The sequence below is a fragment of the Eupeodes corollae genome, chromosome 2 (genome assembly GCF_945859685.1).
Source record: "Eupeodes corollae chromosome 2, idEupCoro1.1, whole genome shotgun sequence".
Taxonomy (NCBI): domain Eukaryota; kingdom Metazoa; phylum Arthropoda; class Insecta; order Diptera; family Syrphidae; genus Eupeodes; species Eupeodes corollae.
Genome location: NC_079148.1, coordinates 152,426,617 through 152,448,313, shown reverse-complemented (window position 1 = coordinate 152,448,313; position 21,697 = coordinate 152,426,617). Strand labels below are relative to the sequence as shown.

General features: G+C 34.7%; 2 protein-coding genes across 2 annotated transcripts in view; one reads left to right on the top strand and one right to left on the bottom strand.

Moving 5' to 3' along the window:
* Nucleotides 1-21,697, bottom strand: part of LOC129947559 (uncharacterized) — a 49,011-nt gene that overhangs the window by 27,177 nt on the left and 137 nt on the right. The gene's annotated exons all lie outside the window — the stretch shown is intronic.
* Nucleotides 97-21,692, top strand: LOC129947558 (X-linked retinitis pigmentosa GTPase regulator). Its single transcript, XM_056058161.1, has 6 exons — nucleotides 97-642; nucleotides 13,759-13,935; nucleotides 13,997-14,212; nucleotides 19,036-20,322; nucleotides 20,380-21,447; nucleotides 21,515-21,692. The coding sequence occupies exons 1-6, from the start codon at nucleotides 504-506 to the stop codon at nucleotides 21,592-21,594; spliced, it is 2,967 nt and encodes a 988-aa protein (XP_055914136.1). The 5' UTR covers nucleotides 97-503; the 3' UTR covers nucleotides 21,595-21,692.

Genomic DNA, 21,697 nt, shown 5'->3' with positions numbered 1-21,697 from the left:
TGCGGAATTGGAACTATACCATAATGCACCCTCTTGGATGGATGAATGACTGAGTGAGTGAATGGAGAGCCTCAATGGTCAGCTCAGCACCTGCTGTGGCAATTGTTTGACCAGTATTCAAGTAACCGGGTAACTGACCACAAGTCCTCGCGACAACGGACCTCAAGTTCTATCCAAGCAGTGAAATTGGAAAAGACTTTTATCCACAACCATTTAAAATCGATCGAATATACAATTGAACGGTTTTCCAAAGGATTCTCGTCAACGTCGTCCTCGTCGCCATTGTCCCTATCGCTTGTCCTGGCTCGTCCACCCATCGTCGTCGGTCGTTTGCTTCAAAGTGGAATAATGTAGACTGTGTTGCTCTTAGTTTCGTTGGCATAGATATTTGGTGTGAAAAACACAAAGTGAAAACGAAAACAGGATATTTTATATTTTTCTTTTAGCAAAAATATAGAAAACATATAAATCAACAAAGAGATTTCAACAAAAAGGATAACACTATGGATATACCCAATACAGGAGCCATATTCACTCTGGGGAAATCCCATTTAGCTGAGAATACACAAAGCTACTTCTATATAAAGAATGACCCGGTTAGGAGGTTAACTTCCGGTGCCAACCAGAGTGCAGTTATTTGTGGTAAACAATGAGATTATTTTTTTTAAATTAAAAGAAAAATACAAAAAGAAAAGAAGCGGAGTTGGAAATACTTTAAGGCGTTGGAACTTTTGTGGAACTATTTATTTAATGGGATTAAAGAATTCTGATGGAGTGATAGTGCTGACTTTGTTCTCTTTTGCACATTAAGAGTTTCCTGTTGAAATTTTTCAATCTTGAATAATTACTTTAGAACAAGGATTTTTTTTAATATTGTTATTTTGGATTTCTGCAAAACTTTAAGGAATTTTAAGGGGAAATGGAATTATATCAACCCAGGTCTTTAAATTTTACAAAAAGGAGTGTTTTTGTTATTAACTTTCGGGACGAACTTTTTTTTTGTATCATTCTTGGGAGAAGTCGACGAAATAGAAAAAAAAATATTTCAGAAAATAGGTACTTTTATAAACATTGAAGTTTACGAATCTTCGAAATATTGTAGACATTTTAGTACAGTTTAATAAGGCGGGATTTTACTATATCCAGAAAGAAAATGTTGAAAAATGATTTTTTTAAGTGACGTCAAAGTACTATTAGTTTTCGGAAATCAAAGACAAAATAATTGTAGATAGAGTCAGCCAATTTTCTGATAACGCGAAAGTAAGTGCTTCAGTTTTTCAATTTTGAAAAGTTACCCGATCTTGGTTTTTTAAACTTCAAATAGAAAGTTATTCTAATGAGTCCGATTTGTCGAATTGAAAATTTTGACATATCTCGACGTTTCAAGGCCCCTAGAGTCGAATTAAAAGGTTTTTAGAATTATGTCTCTACGTACGTGTGAACGTACGTTCGTACGTCCGTTCTTCCGTACGTTCGCGACGTTTTTTCGTCATCCATAGCTCAAAATCCAGTTGAGATATGACTTCAAATAAATTTTGTTATACAGATAATAAGGCAGATAGATGCAGAAAGGGCTCTCAAAGAAATTGCTAGCATTTTTTTAACATAGCAGTTAAAAAAAAAGTGAACAATTTAGTTAACCCTAAATATCTCACGGACTAATAACGCTAGAGAATTGAATTAAATTTTATATTATATTATGTTATAACGATTTTTTTATGAATAAAAAAAACTGAAACAAAAATGTATCACTTCAAAAATGGTTTTATCTCCAAAACTATTTTGTTCAGCAAAGAATAACGTTTTCAACATTTGGTAAAATTTTTGACAATATAATACAGCGTCTTAAACACTGCCGCTCGAACACCCGAAACTTCTCCATCTGGGAAGGGGCAACGTTGAACCACACAGGACAACCATTGTTCTAAAGCCGAACCGGTTCTTCTCATATGCTCACAACAGATAATCTTCTTATGTTGGCTCTTTCTTATCCACTCTCCTGGTCGTGTTGTAAACTTTTTAAGCAAGACAAATCGACAGACGGGATGGGAATTTATCAGTGTGGGTCGCATCCCAGCCTCTTTTTTTTAATTATGAAGGGCTGAGTGGTGTCTCAGATTTTTATTCAGAGAAATTGTCTTTTAAAAATTCTATTTATTGAGTTAAAATTTCTTGTTGTAACTAATCTCAAACATATTTTTGTCTCTATTTTTTAATATGTTCAAAATTAGGGATGTCGGTGGTTTGGTGGAAAACGGACTACAGGTATGAGCTTATCGCCAACCGTGATTGTAAAAAACCTTATTCGCTTTATTTTTAAGACTGCTTCTTAAAAATAATTGGAAAATTGTAAATTTTAATTCTGAAGCAAAATTTTAAAATGCTTTATTTTTGAATATTGTATTCCTCTTTGAAAAAAAAAATAAGCTTTCGAAAGAGAGTATGGTTAAGCATTCCACATCCGCGTAGTACGGCTAAAAAACGCATCTCTGTATTATTATGATTATTATTATTTTTTATTTTCATCTTATCTGAAAAATAATATACAATTTGTAGTAAGATTACGGACTTGGCATATTTGCCGTCTCCAGGTATTAATCTCTATACATGACCATACCAACAAAGATTTTAGCTTAAACTTTTGCAACAAAAATGATTAAACTGTTTCATATTAATTAATTAAAATAAATTATTTACGAGAAGGAATAAAATTTAGCATAGAACTCATATTTTTTATTAATGTCGTTTATATTTGACGGTTCGGAATCTCTGAACTTTCTTTTTTTGTAGTTCTTACGATTCTGAAGTTTAGTGTGATTTGAAGATTTGAAATTTTAAAATTAGAAAATAGTAAGGGCAGTTTTTAAGAACCTGATTGACAAGCTGTATAAAAATTTCCTTTCAATGTATGTAACTTGGAGATCGACTAAAGAAATAGTCTTCTACCATTAAGTCAAGTCTACTTGTGTCAAAATATCGGCTGACAAAAAATAATTTACGTGGCGCTGCTGCTTGTACAATCAGTTCGGAGTCATTTTCTAAATTGACGATTGATTTTACCCTCAGCCTCTCATCAGATTTTGTAATTTTTAAAGTGAGTATTATTTTAGTATTTTTCGTGCGAAAAATTAACGTAAAATGAAGTTCAAATTTTAAATTAACTAAAAACTTAAAAACGAACTAATTCCCTTGGTCTAAATTTCGATCATCGGAACTTGTCTATTTTTTAAATGGAAGAAAAATCACTTCGCACTCTAAGGATACAAAAAATGTTTAGTTTCACTTTTAAGTATAGAAAGGTTTTTAAGTTTTTTCTGACTTTGATTTCGTCTTCAAATCCAGAAGCAAATGTCTCTAGTTTTCATAGTCCGAACAGTAATACTAAGTAAAAGTGCAATTGTTAAGAAGAATCGAGAAAGCTTACATATTGTCATATAACCATGACATTAATGTCCATGTTCTGCATTTCACTTATTGTAAATACAATTTGCGAAAACGAATTTTCGAAAATGCAAATGGAGGTTCTGTATTTCGATTTGTTCCATTTTTTGAGCGCTTTCAAATAAAATTTGTATTTATGTGAATTGATCTTTGATAGCATCGTTTTGCTAGGAATCGGAGGGTTGCAGCAAGTTTTTGAATTGAAAGAATCGATGAAGGTATTATAAAAAGTTCTATTTCCCTTAGAACTTACTCAATCTAAAATTACAATGAAAGCTTAAAAAAGAAAATCAAGATTTTTTTTTATTTATCAGAACAATTCTACATAATCTTTACACACTTACATTTTGTCAGGTAAATCCAATATATTTTATTTGTCTGACAAAATTCGTCTTCTTATTTGTTCCCTTAAAATCTACTTCCTTTTTTCACTTAATAATAATATTGCCAATAATATTGCTTCCATCTTCAAACAACATTTTACTTCAGAAACAAAATAAAAATGGATGATCCTTCAGTTCTGATCTGATAGTTCGAAGCAATTTCAGAGTTTTCGAAATCTATCGAATTGACGTTTTTTTCATCGTCAATGCAATTTCATTTCACGTGAAATTGAAACCTGATTTCAATTCACTTTCGATCAAAATTCGGAACATGGGCATAAGTATATTTTGACGTTTGCTTAAGGTTGCCGCATTAAATATTCTTTTTAAATCAAACATTCTAAATTTTGTGGATAGACGACATACATATATAGCAATAAAAAATGTATATAGGTCGCGAGGATAAATCAAATATAACTTTAATACATTTCATCTCAAAAATCAAATGCTTTTGATAGTTTTTTTAAATTTGTTTAAAGAACAGTGTAAACATCAAAACAACCGAATTGTGAATACAATTCTAAACTCGAACTTTTTTAACGCGGCGTTTCAAAAAAAAAACGGTGGTATTTCTAAAAAGGGCTAAATTAAAGTTTTATGTTTTTAATTTTTATATGAGCATTAAAAAGCTCAAATTCGAAAATAGTTAAAAAGAAAACTATCGGCAACTAATTTTCCAAGTTGCTTTAAATCTTTAATTTGCCGTTTAGAGAAGTTCTGCACGAAGATTTGTTGCGTATTAATCATTCAGAAAAAATAAAATTTGTTTTTTTCTCCGGTTTTTTAAATAACTATTTTGTTTTTGAACGAATAAATGAAAATTATTTCTCTAATCAAAAAATCTTGTTATTGAAAAAATGCAACAGAATGACCCAATTTATCAAATTAATCATTTTTACCAAAACAATAATTTTGAAGCTTTACGGCACTTGGAAGAAAAACACAGAGCTATGGAATTTTCAGAGTTTTTAGGAATAAATTAAGGTTGAAAGATTAAAAAAAATTGTTCAAATATTTGTACATTCTCGAACTTGTATTGTTTGTATTGAAATTATCGTAGTCCGTTTGAAAGTTTTCTTTGAACTACTTCAAGAAACCGTATTTGATGAAGCTTTACACTTAAAGCTACAACTAAAGATTTTTTAATTACGTCCATTTTTTAGAGTTACAAATCTTGAAATAACCTATAAATGGAAATTTTGTTGCTGTTCTTTAAGCAGTTTCATAATTTTGTTTTCAGTAAAAATTTCAAATTTCTAACCCCTTGAGCTAAGCTAAAGCATTTTTATAGTATTGTTGGAGTAACAACTTGATTGTTTCGTTGTTTTTCAAAGATTCGTATACCTTGTCCGTCTCATTCTGATGAATTAAAATAGTTTTTATCCTTTATTTAGTCCTTGTGTCAGTACAATTTTCAATTTCATTATTTGAAATACGTTTACCAAAAGAAGAGTGATTTTTTATTGAAAAGTCTATGAGAATTGCGCAACATTCCAATCTTAAAAAACCTACAAACTACTCAAGTTCTTTACGTCTTCAAATTGAATACAATTCTTTTTCTTTTAATTAACTGTTTACGAAGTCCCTGAGAAAAAGGAATAAACAAAAAATCTTATTGCCTTTGAATTACAATTAAAGGCTTTTCAATTTATGTCCTTCCTTTAAAAAGCTTTAAAGCCTAAGATCAAATAAAAGACCAATTTGGTTCTTGTAAATTACATGAAAACATCAATTAACGCTGCTTCTTCGTTACTTATTGTCCTTAGGCTACTTCAATTCTAATTACAACATTACAAATGGAACACACACAAAATTGAAGCGAATAAAAAGGACACAAAAGGAACTTCTTTTCAATCATTTAGCTTAGCTATGAATGTTTTGTTTCAATTCATTTAATTTTTCATTTTCTCTCAAGTTTTCAGTTTTCTACTCTTTTTTTTGTCGATTAAAAATTGTAATTTCTTTTAATGGAAAATGGAAGAAGGTCCTTTTTAGAACCGGCGACCACTTCATTTTAAAGAATCGAGAGGAAAAGAAAAAGAAAACTGAAATAAGGTCACACAGTAAAATGAAAAATCAAAAAAAAACAAAACATCCAAAAAGAATTCCCATCGAACGCAAAAGCTAAGACGAATGCAATTTAAGAACGACACAAGAAAAAAATGAAAGTTTAATGAACACGAAGTGCAAATGGCTATCCAAAGACTCCTTAAAGGAAACGAAGGTATACGCCGTACGCTTCTCACGTGCGCCCAGTGGGCGATTCCTTAAAGAAAAGTGAAAGCCAAAGCGATAAAAACACAAGAAAAACAAGTCCTAAAAGCTTTTCAAGGGTCAGACGTTGTGTTTGTTCGTGATTAAGTTAGATTAAATATTTAGACCTACAAAATTGTGTAAGTCTTCAAAAAAAAAAGAAAAACATTTCTATTTTTCTTAACGTACCTGTCTTTAAGGCTATAATAGTTTTTCTTTTGTATTTTCATTTTCCAAGAATTGTTTAATATGAACAAAAATGAACACAGTTAAAGCATTATCAATTTTTTATTTGCAGTTATAGAAAATAGAAGCCATAGTGGTCGTCGTGTCAGTTTGAAAAACAGGACAATTTGGCTCTGAAAAGGTTAACAAGGGAATTATTAGTCTGTCTGAAAAACTATTAGGGTGCTGTTTTTTTTAAGTTTTGGGTTTACATAGAGACGCGATAATCGAAAATAAACCATTGGTGGCAAAGGACTGTTTACATTTAAGTCTAAATAGAATGTTAGGATACAACTCGAAAGTTCACGTGGTAAATTGTTAATTGTCCTGGCAAGTGTTACCTTAAATAACTCAAAACTTAGGAGATACGTAAAGTAAGCTATTTGGCCTACCTACTGACTTAACCTAGATTCATATCGAATGTTTTTGTTAAAAGCTTATGAAATTTCAATAATAATAAGATAATAAATAATTTCACGGTATTTATTTTTGAAATATGACTTCCGTTATGAGTTAAATAGTCCAATTTTTCACAGTACCGTAAAATGGATTAAGTGCTGCATGAAATTCGTAATTTTTTTTCAGTTTGGAAGCGTTATCCTAGCGTTAAGCAATTCACGATGAATTGTCAAATCTTACAGAAATTTATAAGTGTCAAACCATAGACAACAATCATCGAAACTTTTCATGCAACTAAAAAAAACGCTACATTACGTCGATTGAAAGCAAAGACTTCATAAATACAAATCAATTTGTTCAACAAAATTAGTTAAACAGATTATATTTTAGTATAAAAAATTGTGTTTTCTAAAATATTCTTTCAGATATTGTTTTTTTTTGCCTATTTTAAAAATTTACTTTTTCGATCCATTTTCTTCACTCGAAGTTGAAGGATTATTTTTTCACTCGAAGTTGTCATTTTCAAATCAGATTTTAAACTCTAGGGCTTATAAACTTCAGTTTATCTGAACTTCCAAGGAATAAGAACATGTGTTTTTTTCACTTTTTAATAAAATACTTTGAGAGGTATTCGAAATATTTGCGGTATCGGAGTGATTTTTTAATTATATTAACTAATTGACTTACTAATAAAGTAAAATCTTTAATTAATTTAAAATAAATAAATTAGGTGGCGCAACTGTCCCTTGAAAACTAGAGCCTAGTGACTAACAACTCTCAACCATTCTTGTGTGCGAGTACTGTTGTCAGGGATGGAACTGACCTACAGTTTTAAGCCGAATCCGAACGGCTAATTTAAGAAAGCACTTTTTATGACAAGAATTACTCTTGAAGAATTTTTCAATTTCTCGCAAGAGGCAGTCCCTGTGAAAAAAAAACTTTAGATGGCATAGACGGGATTGAACCCAAGACCTCTGGTATGACAGTCCAACGCACTAAATATCACACCACCGGGTCAGCCATTTTCTTATCTATGGCCCAGAAATGGTCAAGTGAATTTCAAAGAGTTAGAGAAAGCATTGATGTTGAGAAAGCATACATGTTGAACCTCGCTCAGGTTCAGGTCGAGAAACTTTTACTGGAGTGCCCGACAACTTTGTCTTTACAAATCTGTAATGAAAAATCCTTCTGAATTCTTAGTAAAAATGTTATTGTTGAAGAAATGCGGGTCTATCATTATGACCCTAAAAGCAAACAGAGCTCTATGAGTGGTATAAAAATTGTACAGACCTTCGAAGATAAAGAAGTTACTCCTTCTTCTGAAAACCTTATGGCTATAAATTTTTAGGGCTCAGCATAATTTTGCATATTGAATGAAGAAAATGTAAAACCATAAACTAAAATTACGCATTTACTTTCTACCATTTAAGGGAAGAAATTAAGAGAAAAAGGTGCAAACTCAACGCCGCCAGTCTGTTGCCATTATTGCACACAGCAATAATTTTAAGGTTTTGAGTTCGCCATTGTGGTTTAGAAGAAATTCAACAATCCTGGATTTAGTCCCAAGTAACTATTATTTATTTCCTTATTAAAAAAAATCGTGGAAAGTGAATTTTGGATGATGAAGACCTCAAGCATTCAATAAACGCAAATTTTGTGGAGAAGGGGAGGAGGTTAAATTTCGAAGTGATAAAAAATGTATCTCTAGTATGTTCTGAAGAAGAAGATTTTCGATCAACATCAAAAAATGGAAAGCAAAATGATTCTACGTACGTATTGGACTTGGAAAAAGGACACACGATGTTTAAATGGGTCTAGTTCTGTTCTTTAAAAAACAGTATGTGTTTGTTTAATCACAAACTTAAATAGACAAAATCACTATGCTTTTTGTGAGAAATCACGAGGTGCATTTTCATCTTGGCATCCACGTTAACAATAAAAAATTGGGTCTACCACGATATCTAGAAATTAATTATCTAGAAAGTAAAAATCTCGAATATGAAAATCTCGAAAACAAAAATCTAGAATGGAAAAAATCTCGAAAACAAAAATCTAGAAAATAAAACCTCGAAATGCCAAAATCTAGAAAAAAAATATCTCGAATGCAAAAATTCAAACATACATTCTGGATAACTTACTTCTCCTTATCAAACTTTAAGTTGACAAGTAGAGTTTGTTATCAATCATACAATTGCACATTGCTACACATGCACCTTTCTTATTGTTTGCAATTTTTTTTTCTCGCTTAGAAAATAAAATATTGGGTAAACTGATGTATTTGTGTTTTATTGACTTTTAACTGTTAAAAATACAAAAAAAAAATCTCGAATTTATATTTTTTTTCGAGATATTTTTCTAGATAGAGTCTTTCGAGATTTTTGTTAATTCTGGATTTTTGTGGATTCGAGATTTTTGAGTTCTATATAATTTTTTTTTATTTTCGAGATTTTCGGCATTCGAGATTTTTGGCATTATAGATTTCGTCATGATCCCTAAAAAATTACCACATCTGGGGCTCGGGAAACCCGAACTTTTTTATCGAAAAAAAAATGAATTTACAAAGAGCGACAGTGTGTTTCGGATTGTTGAGTGGACCATTTTTGTTCGAAAGAGAAAATAGGAACAAAAACGTTTCACTCAACTAGCGTTGAGCTTTACAAAGCCATTTTAGCCGATTTTGTTTTACTGAAATTGAAGATATGGATTTGGACGACCAATGGTTCTGGCAGAATGCAAATCGTGTTACCACTCATATTGGCGATGCAAATTGGCTGCAATTTAAAATTTGTTGACTTCTTTTGGGGAGAATTTCAAAGGTTCGATGGTAAGGCCAATATTATCCAAGCAATTCGTGAGCTATAGTCTGAAAGGCTTAACAATCTCTTAGAAAATTAAAGTAAAAGAATGTTCTACTGGGAAAAAGCCATTCTATAACTAATTAGAATATTTATTTTTACAAATAAAGCCACCATACGTTTAATTGCATTTTAAAAAACAAATTTGTATGTGAACAACCCTTTATTTGGTTAAGTATTTTTAATTCAGACAAGAAATATTTGAATTATGGAAATTAATAATTTATAATTTTTACAAAATAATTTCAATCTGTCATAAATTTTACAAGAAATTTTATAAGGGGCCAGTTATAGCTTTCATTAAAATCGATCCGGAATAGTTTTTGAATCAATATTTACCGGGTTTTCCTTTTGGTTAGAAATAAAAATTATAAACTGATCGATCGGAAATCACACAAACAATTTTCTTTTTTTAAAAAAAAGTTTAATTGCTCATTTATTTTTCTCTAAAATTGTATTTTTCTATTTTTCGTAAGAAAATTCATTTTCCTGAACAGCTAATACTTTTATGTTGAGAAGTGAAACGAATCGTTGCACTGATGTGTGTTCCAATTTCACATAATCCCAAAGACAGATTCTGTCAGTAAACATTTTTCGGTGGATTTTAGGAAGGAACTTTTTTTTCAATGACAGACATCTAATGATAGCTGTAAACGACCTGCCAGAAAAATTATTGGTTTTGATTGGTTTCGATAATAAAAACGGTTTGGGCTCAAAATACTGTTTGGACCATAATGCTGTATTTAAATACTGTATCTCAAAACACTGTATTTAAAAATAGTGTATGTACAAAATACTACAGTATTTTAAAATACCAGCATTTCGACCCTCTCCCGATAAAATAAATTTTCAGCTTTGAATAAAAAGAAAATAAAATTCAAGATTTCAAGTCAATAGGTTAAAAATAGTTTGAATTATAAATCCGTTCAACTCAAAAACCAGAGCATTAAGAAAAAACTCGTTTCAAGTTTTAAGTTGTAATAAAATCAGGAATAGTTTTGTAATACCTTTAATACTAAAATTCGAAAACCAAGGACATAATATTAGAAATACATAGAAATAATAGTTATCATCCTTTAGCTTTGAAGGATCAAATCAAATTCATCAAATTAAAAACTGATGTGGGTGACAATCAGTGCTGCAATAATACTAAATTATTTAAGCCAAGTGCTCAGATAAGTTTTTTTAGATGTTACATACAAAGAAGAAAAAGAGTGCGAGTTCCTACTTGGAATGTTACAATTTTTCTTTGTAAAGGTATCTCAAAATTAGAATTCCCAAATCCTTGAATAAGGGCCACTTTCGGTTAATCGATTTTAGTTGCACATGATTCTAATTATGTACAGTTGTGTTCATAACAATAGCAGTGCTCTCCAAATAAAACAAAAAGGGCCTTCAATATCAACGTTATAATATATTTCATTAAACTTCTAATAACAAACTTAAATATTTTATTCATAATAACAGAAAATAAGTATTATCGAGTTTTTACTGTTAGCTTTATCACAGTAAAAACCGCTTTTTAAATATATGGCTGTTCATAAAAATAGCAGTGCATGACGAAGTACTGGATCTATTACGTAAGAAGTAAGAAAAACTGTAATAACTTATATAAAAGTATACCAATAAATTTTAGCTTACAATTAGTACTTTGTTGCATAACCATTGTTTTTGTTATCGGCATCGAGTCCACTAAAAAGCTGATACCTCTCGACTGGTATTGCGTTCCACGCATCACGCACTGCTTCCCACAATTCTTTCGAATTCTTGGGTTGTGCTTTATGAACTGCGTTCTTATCATCCCCCACAAATATGCGATGGGGTTAAGGTCGGGGGATTGAGCGGGCCACTCCATTGCGGATAAATTCTTCTGCGCAACCATGATTCTGCCTTTTTTGACGTATGCTTTGGGTCATAGTTTTGTTGGTATACCCAAACCAACGGCATTTTGTCTTCAGCATAGGGTAACATAACCTCCTCGAGAATTTCCACATAGTTCGGTTTCATCCCTTATACCCCCCATGGGATAAATAGGCCCGACCCCGTAATATGAAAAACAAGCTCATATCATAATTATTCCTCCACCATGCTTCACTGTTTTTATAGTGTACCGTGGATCGTATGCTGCATTTTAGGGTCTTCTCATATATTCTCAACGACCCTTGGACCCAAAAAGGAAGACTTTGTTTTCATCGCTCTACAGAACATTCCTCCATTTCTCTTTTGCCCAATCTCTATGCGCTTTAACAAACTCCATTCTCATTCTTGCCTTTTCGTCAAGAATGATACCTTGCGTGTTCTTTGGGCTGGTAACTTCGCTTACAAAAGACGTCTTCGTATTGTAACAGCACTAACAGACAGTTGAAGTCCATTTCTTATTTTCCTTGAGCATATGGAAGGGTTCTGTTTTGCTAACTGAACAATTTTTCTGTCAGTTCTTTCAGTAGCCATCCTTTTTGGGAATCGCGTTTTCGGTTTATTTTGACATTTTAAGGCATTACTGACCATTTTTGCTGAGCAGCCTAGGATGTCTTGAATATTTTGGTAGGTTTTTCCCTCCAAACGCAGTTTTCAAATAAGTTTTCGAATTTCTTCGGTGCAGTGTCTTGACCGTCCGATTTTTTATTTTTGAGCTTACATTTATTAAAAGTTGTTAAAAATACTTAAAACTTTATATAGTAAAATATTTACTTACCGAAAAATGAAAAAAAAATAATTTTTAAAACTTTTTAATTATAAAATCAAAAGCACTGCTATTTTAATGAACACTCTATATCCAGAGAGTTTGAAATAATGGGTGTTCACCGGGAAAAGTAGGGTATAACTTCAAGCTAAAAGTCTCTAATATGAAAACGAAAGACCGTTAGATGCTAGTAACATGGTAATTTTTTTTTTTTTGTAAGAATTTCCGTTAGTTAAATAATTGACAATCTAATTAAATGTAACCAGCACTGCTATTTTTATGAACACAACTGTAGATGTTTTTGAGCAATCAACAAGGGTCTTAAAGTAGAAGCATATAATCCACCCCAGCCAGATAAACTTTATTGAATTTTAGAGCCCGTTATAAATTAAAGTTAAAACTCGTTTTAAAGCAAAATGGTATTAACCGATACATTTTTTTAGTAATGAGCATCAAATAATTTTTAATTTTGAAAATATGATCTTTTCAGTTAAGATTAAAATCAATTGTAACTCCTAGATATTTAAAACTGTACACTGAATCAATTTTTAAACAAGAATCGGAAAAAGAACCAGTCGCTTGAAAATTAGGTCTACCTAAACTATGTAAAGGAAAGGTGAATTGTCTACAATTCGAACCGTGAAATATAAAATTGTAATTGCAAAGCTGATAAAAAAAAAGTTTGGATTACATTATTTTAGTATTTTTTTTTTTTATTAACTTATGAACCGAGAACCAAGTCCTTAAAATTTCGAGATCTCCTTCAATTTGAATGTTACAATTATGTTCTGAGTTTGACTGGTAGGTAAACTATATATCATCTGCAAAAGCAATCCAAAGAGACAGGTTATACTAACCAGAAACAACTAGGGCCCGAGTGCGGAGCCCTGAGGTAATCCAGATTTTATATATCGAGCTTCACACATTACACCATTAACTACTACTTTTTGAACTCTTTCTATTAAATATGACTTCAGCCATTGAAAAAGAACTCCTCTAAATCCTGTTGTAAATCATGATCAACTATGTCAGAGACTTAAGTCATACCAATAAAAAGAGACATAGTCGGTTTATTATGATTCAAGCTGACACAGAAATGACGGCAAAGTCAAAAAATTGCGATTTCGGTTGACTTTCTAGTTTGGGATTTCGAGACAACATTTATTAAGTCCCAATGGACTGTTTAAAAACAAAAAATAACGATTCATCGAGAGTAACCAGGTGGCCTAGTCCTTTAAATGACCCATACTGACTTTTACCTCTTACAGAAAATTTTACTTCAAACCTAGGTTTTTATGCATCAAGTTCAATTCGGGACAATTTTATTTACTATTACTATAACAATCAAGCACTTGCGACCTAGTTTCAGACTTGTTTCTATTTCATTATTCATAAGCTAACAAAACATAGAAGACCATTAAGTCCAAAAATATTGAGTGTTAACTTCGATAATTGACATTAAAAAAAAATATTGATTTCTCTTTCTCAAACTGCGGAACTATATTTTTTTCATCGACAGAATCAGGACGTTTATTTGTTTGGGGTGAAAACTATTTCGGTCAATTGGGAGTCGGAACAAATAACAATAACACCAACAACATAATAACTAAACCCACATGCGTAAAGTCCTTGAAGACACTTGGTCTCAAAATTGCCGACATTGCATTTGGACACGGTTGGGCAGTTATTCTCACCCGTAAGTGTGACACTGAAAATTCTCTTCTTTATTTCTTCTAATTTACTCATTTTCTTCTTAGATTCCAATGAAATCTTCTTCACGGGAAGGAACATATTCCCATCGGACACAAAGGTTTCTGAAAACTTCACCACGACAACCATTGGCACAGAGAAGTATTCCATCATAAGAAAACCATTCCGTCTCGAGGAACTTGATAATTGCCTCCAAAACAGTGAAGATCCAGAAAACTTCGTTAGCATTTCAGCTGGAAATGACCATTTCGTCATGTTGACGTGTGAGTAGTTCTATCAATTTAACAAACAAACCAATAATAATGCACTTCTGGGGAAATACAGAGACGAATGTAGGAATGTAAATAACTGAATCACCTCCTGGGACAATAGCGTGCTTCATTTAAACCTATCTTGTCAGGATAGAAACACCACAGGTTGAAATTCTAGGTAACGACAATTTGGGGTGATGTGATGGAACTTAACTCCAAAGAGTTTGTCTGTCGCAACATCGCGTGAGGAATATTAGCAATTGATAGGACAGGACAATGTGATTTAATAGAACTTGCATGTCCTGTCTCGACTTGAGTAAAAGGACATTTTAGGACACGAATAAAAATACATAATAAAAAACCCGAACGACAATTATCGGCCAACGGCTAACATTTCATAAACCCATTGTTTTGAAAAAATCCATTCAAAAATCATCCACCAAGTGAATGTAGAGCATTTTAAACTAAGGGTGCAACTTTCGTGTTGATATTATTTTAATGTGTTTTTGTGAGGCGGAAAAGTTTGATTTATTCGGAGGCAGTAATTACACAACCCACGTTCCACCTCTTACTTCGTTATGTCCCACACCACGTACTTCCGTGCACCGGATGTATGCAAAATCTAAAAGTAAACATTCTTCTTATCATAACCTACATATTTTTTGTTATATTGACAATTTATGGTTTTTAAACGCAATTTAAATCAATGAATGTTTTTTAATGTGTTTTGTGCTGGAAAATTTAGGTTATATAATGTTGCCCGGCTGCAAGTAAAGCAGCGCTTTAACTCCTCCTGGAGCATAGGGCAGCAAATAGATCCTTCCACCTATCCCGATTCACGCGCAACTGACCTCAGCTGTGACCACGATTGAATACCTTGAGACTGAGCCTCCTTCAAAACTGATGACCTCCAAGTTGTCTTTGGTCTTCCAACGCGTCTATTACCCTGGGGATTCCATTGCACGGATTGTATTCATATCTTAGAATAGAGAATTTCCATGTTTTAGAACCATATAACAGCACTGATTTGACGTTGGATTCGAAGAGTTTCAACTGGTTGCGTAGCGATATTTTGCTAGAGTTCTACACAGCAGCAAAATGCACTACGGGCATTGTTTATTCTACTGTTAATATCCAGGTCCGTTCCGCTATGGAGAGCTATAAAACTTCCCAGATAATTAAACTGCTTGACCTCCTCTATGGTCCCCTGCTTTAGAATAACTTGTGTGCTTTGGCCCGCGGTCGTTACTTTGGTCTTATTTGTGTTAATCCTTAAGCCAGCCACCTCTCCATTCAATTACAGCGAATTACACATCTGATTTAAGCCTGCCGTGTTCTTTGCCATGAGACATATATCGTCAGCATAATGTGACTAAACTTGTCAAACAGACTCCATTGGATACCGTGTCTTTTATTTGTACCCACTGTGGCAGTCATCACATCGTCAATCGCCAAATTGGTGACAAGACATCTCCTTGTCTCACTCCTTGACGCACATGGAAGGAGTCGCAAGGCTGTCCATTGTGCAACACAAAACACTTTGTTGTACGATTAATAACAGCAACAATTTTCTCAGGGATTCCTCGCCAATAAGCGATCTCCAGATGAATTCACGATTGACCCGATCAAACGCCTTCTTAAAATCTACAAACATTAGTTACAGCGGTGATTGGTACTCAGCTGATTGTTCGAGTTTGATTCGTAAGGTGTGGATTTGGTCGACGCACGATCGGCCACTGCGAAACCCCGCTTGGTGCCTATTGAGGGTAGACTCGATCCTGGACTTAATCCTCTCGAGAATAATAGTTGTTATTAACTTCGGAAAAACGGACAGAACTGTGATACTGCGCCAATTATTACAGTTTTTGAGGTTTTCTTTCCTTGGTAACTTTACAATAACTCCATCCTTCTAGTCTCTTGGGTAATTTTCGATCTCCCAAACAGCCTGTACGAGTTTAAGCAAAATACAGGAAGCTGCCTCAGGGTCTGCTTTTAGGAATTCTGCGGGAATACTATCAAGTCCACCTGCTTTGTTTTTTTTTAGAAGATGTATCGCATTACTTGTCTCTGCACTTGTTGGGGGACTGGTGCCAACACCCCTAGAAGATCTGCTCATGTTGTTCAATTGTGGATTCAATTGTGCATTGTGGTCATCATTTAGCAGCGCCCAAAAGTGCTCCTTCCATCTTTGTAGCTGATCTCTATCGTTACTAAAAGGTTGCCATTCTAATCTAACACGGGATGGTTAGTGTTAGTGCTACTACGCTGTCCGACAATTTCCTTAGTGATTTTAAACAGCTCCCTTGCGTCCCAAGTTTGTCCACTCTTGCCCTCTTGTCACGCCACTGGACTGCCTTATGAGATGCTCTATACTCGTTTCGTAGAATCAATTTCCGCTGAGCATCACTTTCTGAATTGATTCTAATTTTAAGTGTTCTTCGATATGTGATTTTATCCCAGGTGTCTTGGGATATCCAGGAATCTCTAGCTCTTGTCTATCTGGATATAGTTTCAGTTCCAGCTTCCATGTAAGCACTTTTAATTTTGCCCCACAAAGCATCTAACGATAAGTCAGCATTTAGTATGTTCGATGCTTTGTCGCCAAGTGTGGTGACGAAATTAGGGTCACTTAGAACTCTTGTGTTGAATCTTGGTCTCCTCACTATACCCTCTGAGCGACGCTGTACAGCAGCTGTTCGTAAGCGAAGCAAACCCAGTAGCAAGTGATAGTCACTACCTGCATCAGCATTTCGTTACGAACATCGCACAGTGACTTCCTCCATTTCGACCATTAGGAGATTCCTAGGTGATTTTGTGGCAGGTCTTGTGCGGAAATAAAGAACCTGCAATCACAAGTTGACGAGTGTTACAGAAGTCGACAAGCATTTCACCATTTTCGTTACGTTGACCTAGGCCATGCTTATTATTGTTATCAGAACCAATTCAGGCATTAAAAGTCCCCCATAATGATAATGATATCGTCCTCTGGAACACCGTTGTACACCGAATTCAGATGAGTATAAAAAGAGGTCTTCTTTCCCTCTGCTGAAGCCTCATTCGTTGGAGCGTTGCATTGAATAATGGTGACTTTTCTGATTTTTGAGCTAAACCTCACCGTCGTAAGCCTTGCAGAAATCGGTTTCCAGGATATAAGACTTTTGGTAGCTTCTTTATTTTGTATATCTTCTTTTTTTACACAGGCTACATAATGTTGATGTGTTGCCTCCACGCTTATTTCAGTTGAGTGAGATAAGATCACATCTCGCTTTGCAAATCCATGATATTTTGTAAGGCTCTAATTCATCTGTTATGTATTGCGGTCCTATTGAATAATCCAATATCTTAAAAATTCGTGTTCTGCTTCTAGCACTCTCTGCTCTGCTTCTTGATTTGCATGCGATTTCAGTTGATCAATAATTTGTGAGTTACATGTTCTCATCCCAGTGCAAGCCGAACCTGTTTCCGATCATTTTAATCTCATTAACCCAAAAAAGTTGTTTTGCTAAGATGATTTTGGTAAGTTGCTTAGGTAGTCTCGTGTCACTGTATTCAAATATAGTCTTTTGTACATATGTAAGGTGTAAGTCCTGTGTGTAGTAGTGCCCGTCTTCAGCTGCAGTTTCAATCGGTAATGCAAAGTTTGGAGTGCATGCTGGTAACTTTAAAACTCTTTTCAAAAAGTATCGTTGTAGCTTATCCACTTTATAAAAAGTTCCAAAACCCCAGACTTGTTTGAATAGCTCTGCATACTGCCAAAAAGAGTTTCCATTTTGATATTAGTCTGCTTTCTCAAAAAACAATGCCATATCTCGTTAATACTGTTCTTTGCTGCTGCATTTCTTTCTCTACATGCTTAAAAAAGTTCATCTTTGGAGTGAGAAGAACACCAAGATATGTGTACTGAGGTACTATTCGAATTTCTTCTCCGTTGAAAATCCACTTTTCCCTATTTGATAGCCTGCCACCATTTCGGAAGACAATAATTTCCGATTTTGAGAGATTCACTTCGAGATTCCAATTGGGGCAGTACTCTTCAAAAAGTTTTATCATGCATTGCAAAACCTCCACATTCTCTGCTAAGATCACCATGTCGTCAGCATACAGCAACAACCTTATATTGAAACTTTCGATATTAAGAGCTCCTTCAATAATCGCATGAAGATCATTTATATATGAAGCAAAAAGTAAAGGTGATAAAAGGCATCCCTGTTTCAACCCATATATTGTTTCGAAGTACTCCGATAACTCCCTTCCTGACCACACTGCTGATTGAGTATCAGAGTATATGCACTCTAGCAGGTTTACAAATTTAGTTGAGACTCCCATTTCACGTAACTTGAGCATTAATAGTTGTCTGGAGATTTTATCAAGAGCCGCCTTTAAGTCCACAAAAAAGCATAGACTTTCTTTTTTTCAGCCAGCTTAATGGGTACAATAGACGCCAAGTTATAGAATATTTCTTTTTAATGCCATCCTGATATTCTGTTAATATATTATTTTGTTCCTACCAATTATACAACCTTTCGTTAAGAATTCCCATCATGATTTTTGCTATACAATTCATGGACGAAATTCCCCTGTAATTGCTTGGATCATGTGTCGCCCCTTTTGAAAATTGGAAAAATCACAGATTTAGTGAAAGTTTCTTCTACTTTGCATTCTACCCTACTATGAGTACAGACCCTGCTTGCTGTTGCCGTTGGCCTTACAGGAAAGGCTCGTACGCCACCAGACTTGACCAGCAATGCTGGTTGGTTGCTTATTCCGGCAGCCAATAGGTCCCTTTGGTTAGGTTAGGTTGACTTTATTTATAATTCAAAAAACTCTACTTTCAGCTGTTGGTCGTCTTATCGCTTGGGGTTCGAATTCAAATCACCAACTTGGCTCAGATGATCCTGACCTCAGAGAACCCTACGAAGTTCAGCTAGACTTCAAAGTGAAGCAATTTGTTTGTGGTCCTTCGTCGACTTTGATTCTAACCGAGAATGGGAATCTTTATCTCACAGGAAAGTTGAGTGAATTCACTTTCCAACAATTTACAGAACTTCAAAAGAATCTTTCAGCTCAAGAGGAGATCCTCTTCATGCATATTTCACAAGCGAGTGAAATTTACATAGTCACCACCGAGGGAGGAATTTATCGGAGTATGGAATCCACACGACATAATAGTTTGATCTTTCAGAGGTTTTACGATTATGATAGTGAGGAAAATGGCCAAATTGTCAAGCTTCTGCGTGGAACTTCATTTTTTGCCGCCCTCACAAAGGCCAATAAGTTCTATACGACTTTTTCAGAGAGTGGTCATCATTTGAAGACATTTCGAGAGATATCCAAATTTAAGAATCTTCGAACTCTCGATATGGTTGTGGGGGATCAACATATTTTGGTGCATGGAATTCCAAGGTCGGCCGCAAATAAGTTGCTCAATAAGACTTTTGTGGTTCGTCCGGATTTGAATGGGAATATAAACCAAATTGGAGAAGTAGTTCGCGTTGTGGAACAGAACATCCCAGAAGAATCTGAAGAACCCGAGGAGAATGGAAATCAAGCAGAAACTATAAAACCCAACACACCAGTGAAGGAAAAAGTCGAAGTCGAGGAAGATCACATCGAAGTGAAGGAAATTTCTGTAGAATCAAATGAAAACAAAAAAGAAGACGTTTCAAAAGATGAAGAGGTTAAGGAAGTTAAGGAAGAAAAACCACAAGAAAAACGTCCACCATCATCATCGTCTTCGAAAGATCTCGACATCTTTGAGGACACATCACCGACAAATTCGATGAAGTCAGCCAGATACCGTCGATTGGATGATTCCGAATGGGATAGCAATAATTCCACACCGTCCAAGAAGACTATTCTCACAGCAAACGCCGGCGATAGCTCATCCCCAACATCTCCTGTGAAATCTCGCAAGAGTTCTTCTCGATCGATTAGTTTTGATGAGAAGGCTCTAGCGCAGCAGGTGACGACTTCTGCTGAGCGTAAAACAAGACCCAAAACACCCTATCCAGATGGAACTCCTCTTAAACCAAACAAATTGAATGTCAAGGAAGAGGAAACGCTTGAGAAAACAAGCCCAGAACTTCATGATAGTCTGGAGAACATCCCAGGATCAGTGGCTGGTAAGTTAAAGAGTCTTCCATTTCAAACTTTTTCAATCTTTTGTTTTCTTATTTAAGATAACCAACAACAAGAAAATGGAACCACAAATAAAAAGACATCTGCGAAGAAACGAGCCTTGACTCCGATTGTCCGGACAAATGAGCCAATGATGTCCAGCGATGAAGACGAGCAACTGGCTGTGGAGATCAGTTCCACAGAACTTTTGGGAAAAACGGTAGTGAATGAGATAAGATTCATCAACAATGGAGTTGATGTCACAGACATCTCGAAAAGAGCCTTGGAAGAAGAAACCCCTGTCAAGGAGAAGCCTAAACAAATTCTGGAGCAGGCTGGTGAATCAATTCACAAAGCTACAGATGCAGCGAAGAATTTAGTTGAGGAGAAGCCTAAGCAGATTCTAGATCAAGCTGGAGAAGCCATCCACAAAGCTACAGATGCGGCGAAACACTCCGCAATCACCGCAGCTGAAGTCACTGTCCAAACTTTGTCAAAAGAGAAAGATAAAGCAATTGAAAAAGTCTCAGAGGAAGCCGAGAATATAGGTGGAAAGATTACGAGCACATTGAGTGCGGCTGCGGGAAAAGTGTCTTCAGAAGTTGACAGTGCGGTGGGCAAGGTTTCTGAGAAATTCGATTCCACGGTGTCGGCAGTTTCCGAAGGTGTTGATAACACAGTTTCGTCGGTTTCGCAAAAGGTCAACACAACAACGAACAAGATTTCATCAAAGGTCGAAGACGCAAAGCAAAGTTTGTCGAATTTCTTTACCGGCGGCGGCGGTGGTAGTACCAGCGCCAGTGCCGGAGGTCATAAGGAGGCTAGTCCAAATCTAAGTTCTAATGTCAGTACAGCTGTGACAACCGAGGAGACGTACACACCAAAGGATGAGTCAAAGATTGATGATGACGAAAGGACAACGGCGTCAGTAAACTCCAACCTCAACGGAGTGGGCAACACCTTCGAGAATGAGCGCGATAAGGACTTTGAGCCTGCGAAACGGACATTAGGCGATGAAATTCGGACAACCGGCGAGAATGGAAAGGGACGAGTGATGCAGTTCATCAGTGACTTGAAGGCGAAAGGAAAGGGCATTTCCTGTAGGGATCAGAAGTCGGTTCGAGTTGCAGGTGAGTATTTCTCTCGTCGCACCAAGAAATTCCTTAAAAAAATATGCCTGTTGTTTTGTTTTTGTAGATGAACCGCCAAAATATACCCCAGTAGATGAATTGGCCGACCAAACAGACAACAAATCGAAAGTTTGCACAATTTTGTAAAATAAAATGCATTTAAATTTTGCAAAAATTAATAAAATTCCATTTTTTGATTGAAATGTAAAAGAAAAGAAAAATATATTAAAAAGTTTGTATGTCAACTTAC

Excerpts from the sequence above, each read along its gene's own strand:
- LOC129947558 (XM_056058161.1), top strand. The coding sequence starts at position 504 with ATGGATATACCCAATACAGGAGCCATATTCACTCTGGGGAAATCCCAT. Across the intron at positions 14,213-19,035 it reads CCATTTCGTCATGTTGACGT|CTGTTGGTCGTCTTATCGCT; the intron begins GTGAGTAGTTCT and ends CTCTACTTTCAG. Across the intron at positions 20,323-20,379 it reads CATCCCAGGATCAGTGGCTG|ATAACCAACAACAAGAAAAT; the intron begins GTAAGTTAAAGA and ends TTCTTATTTAAG.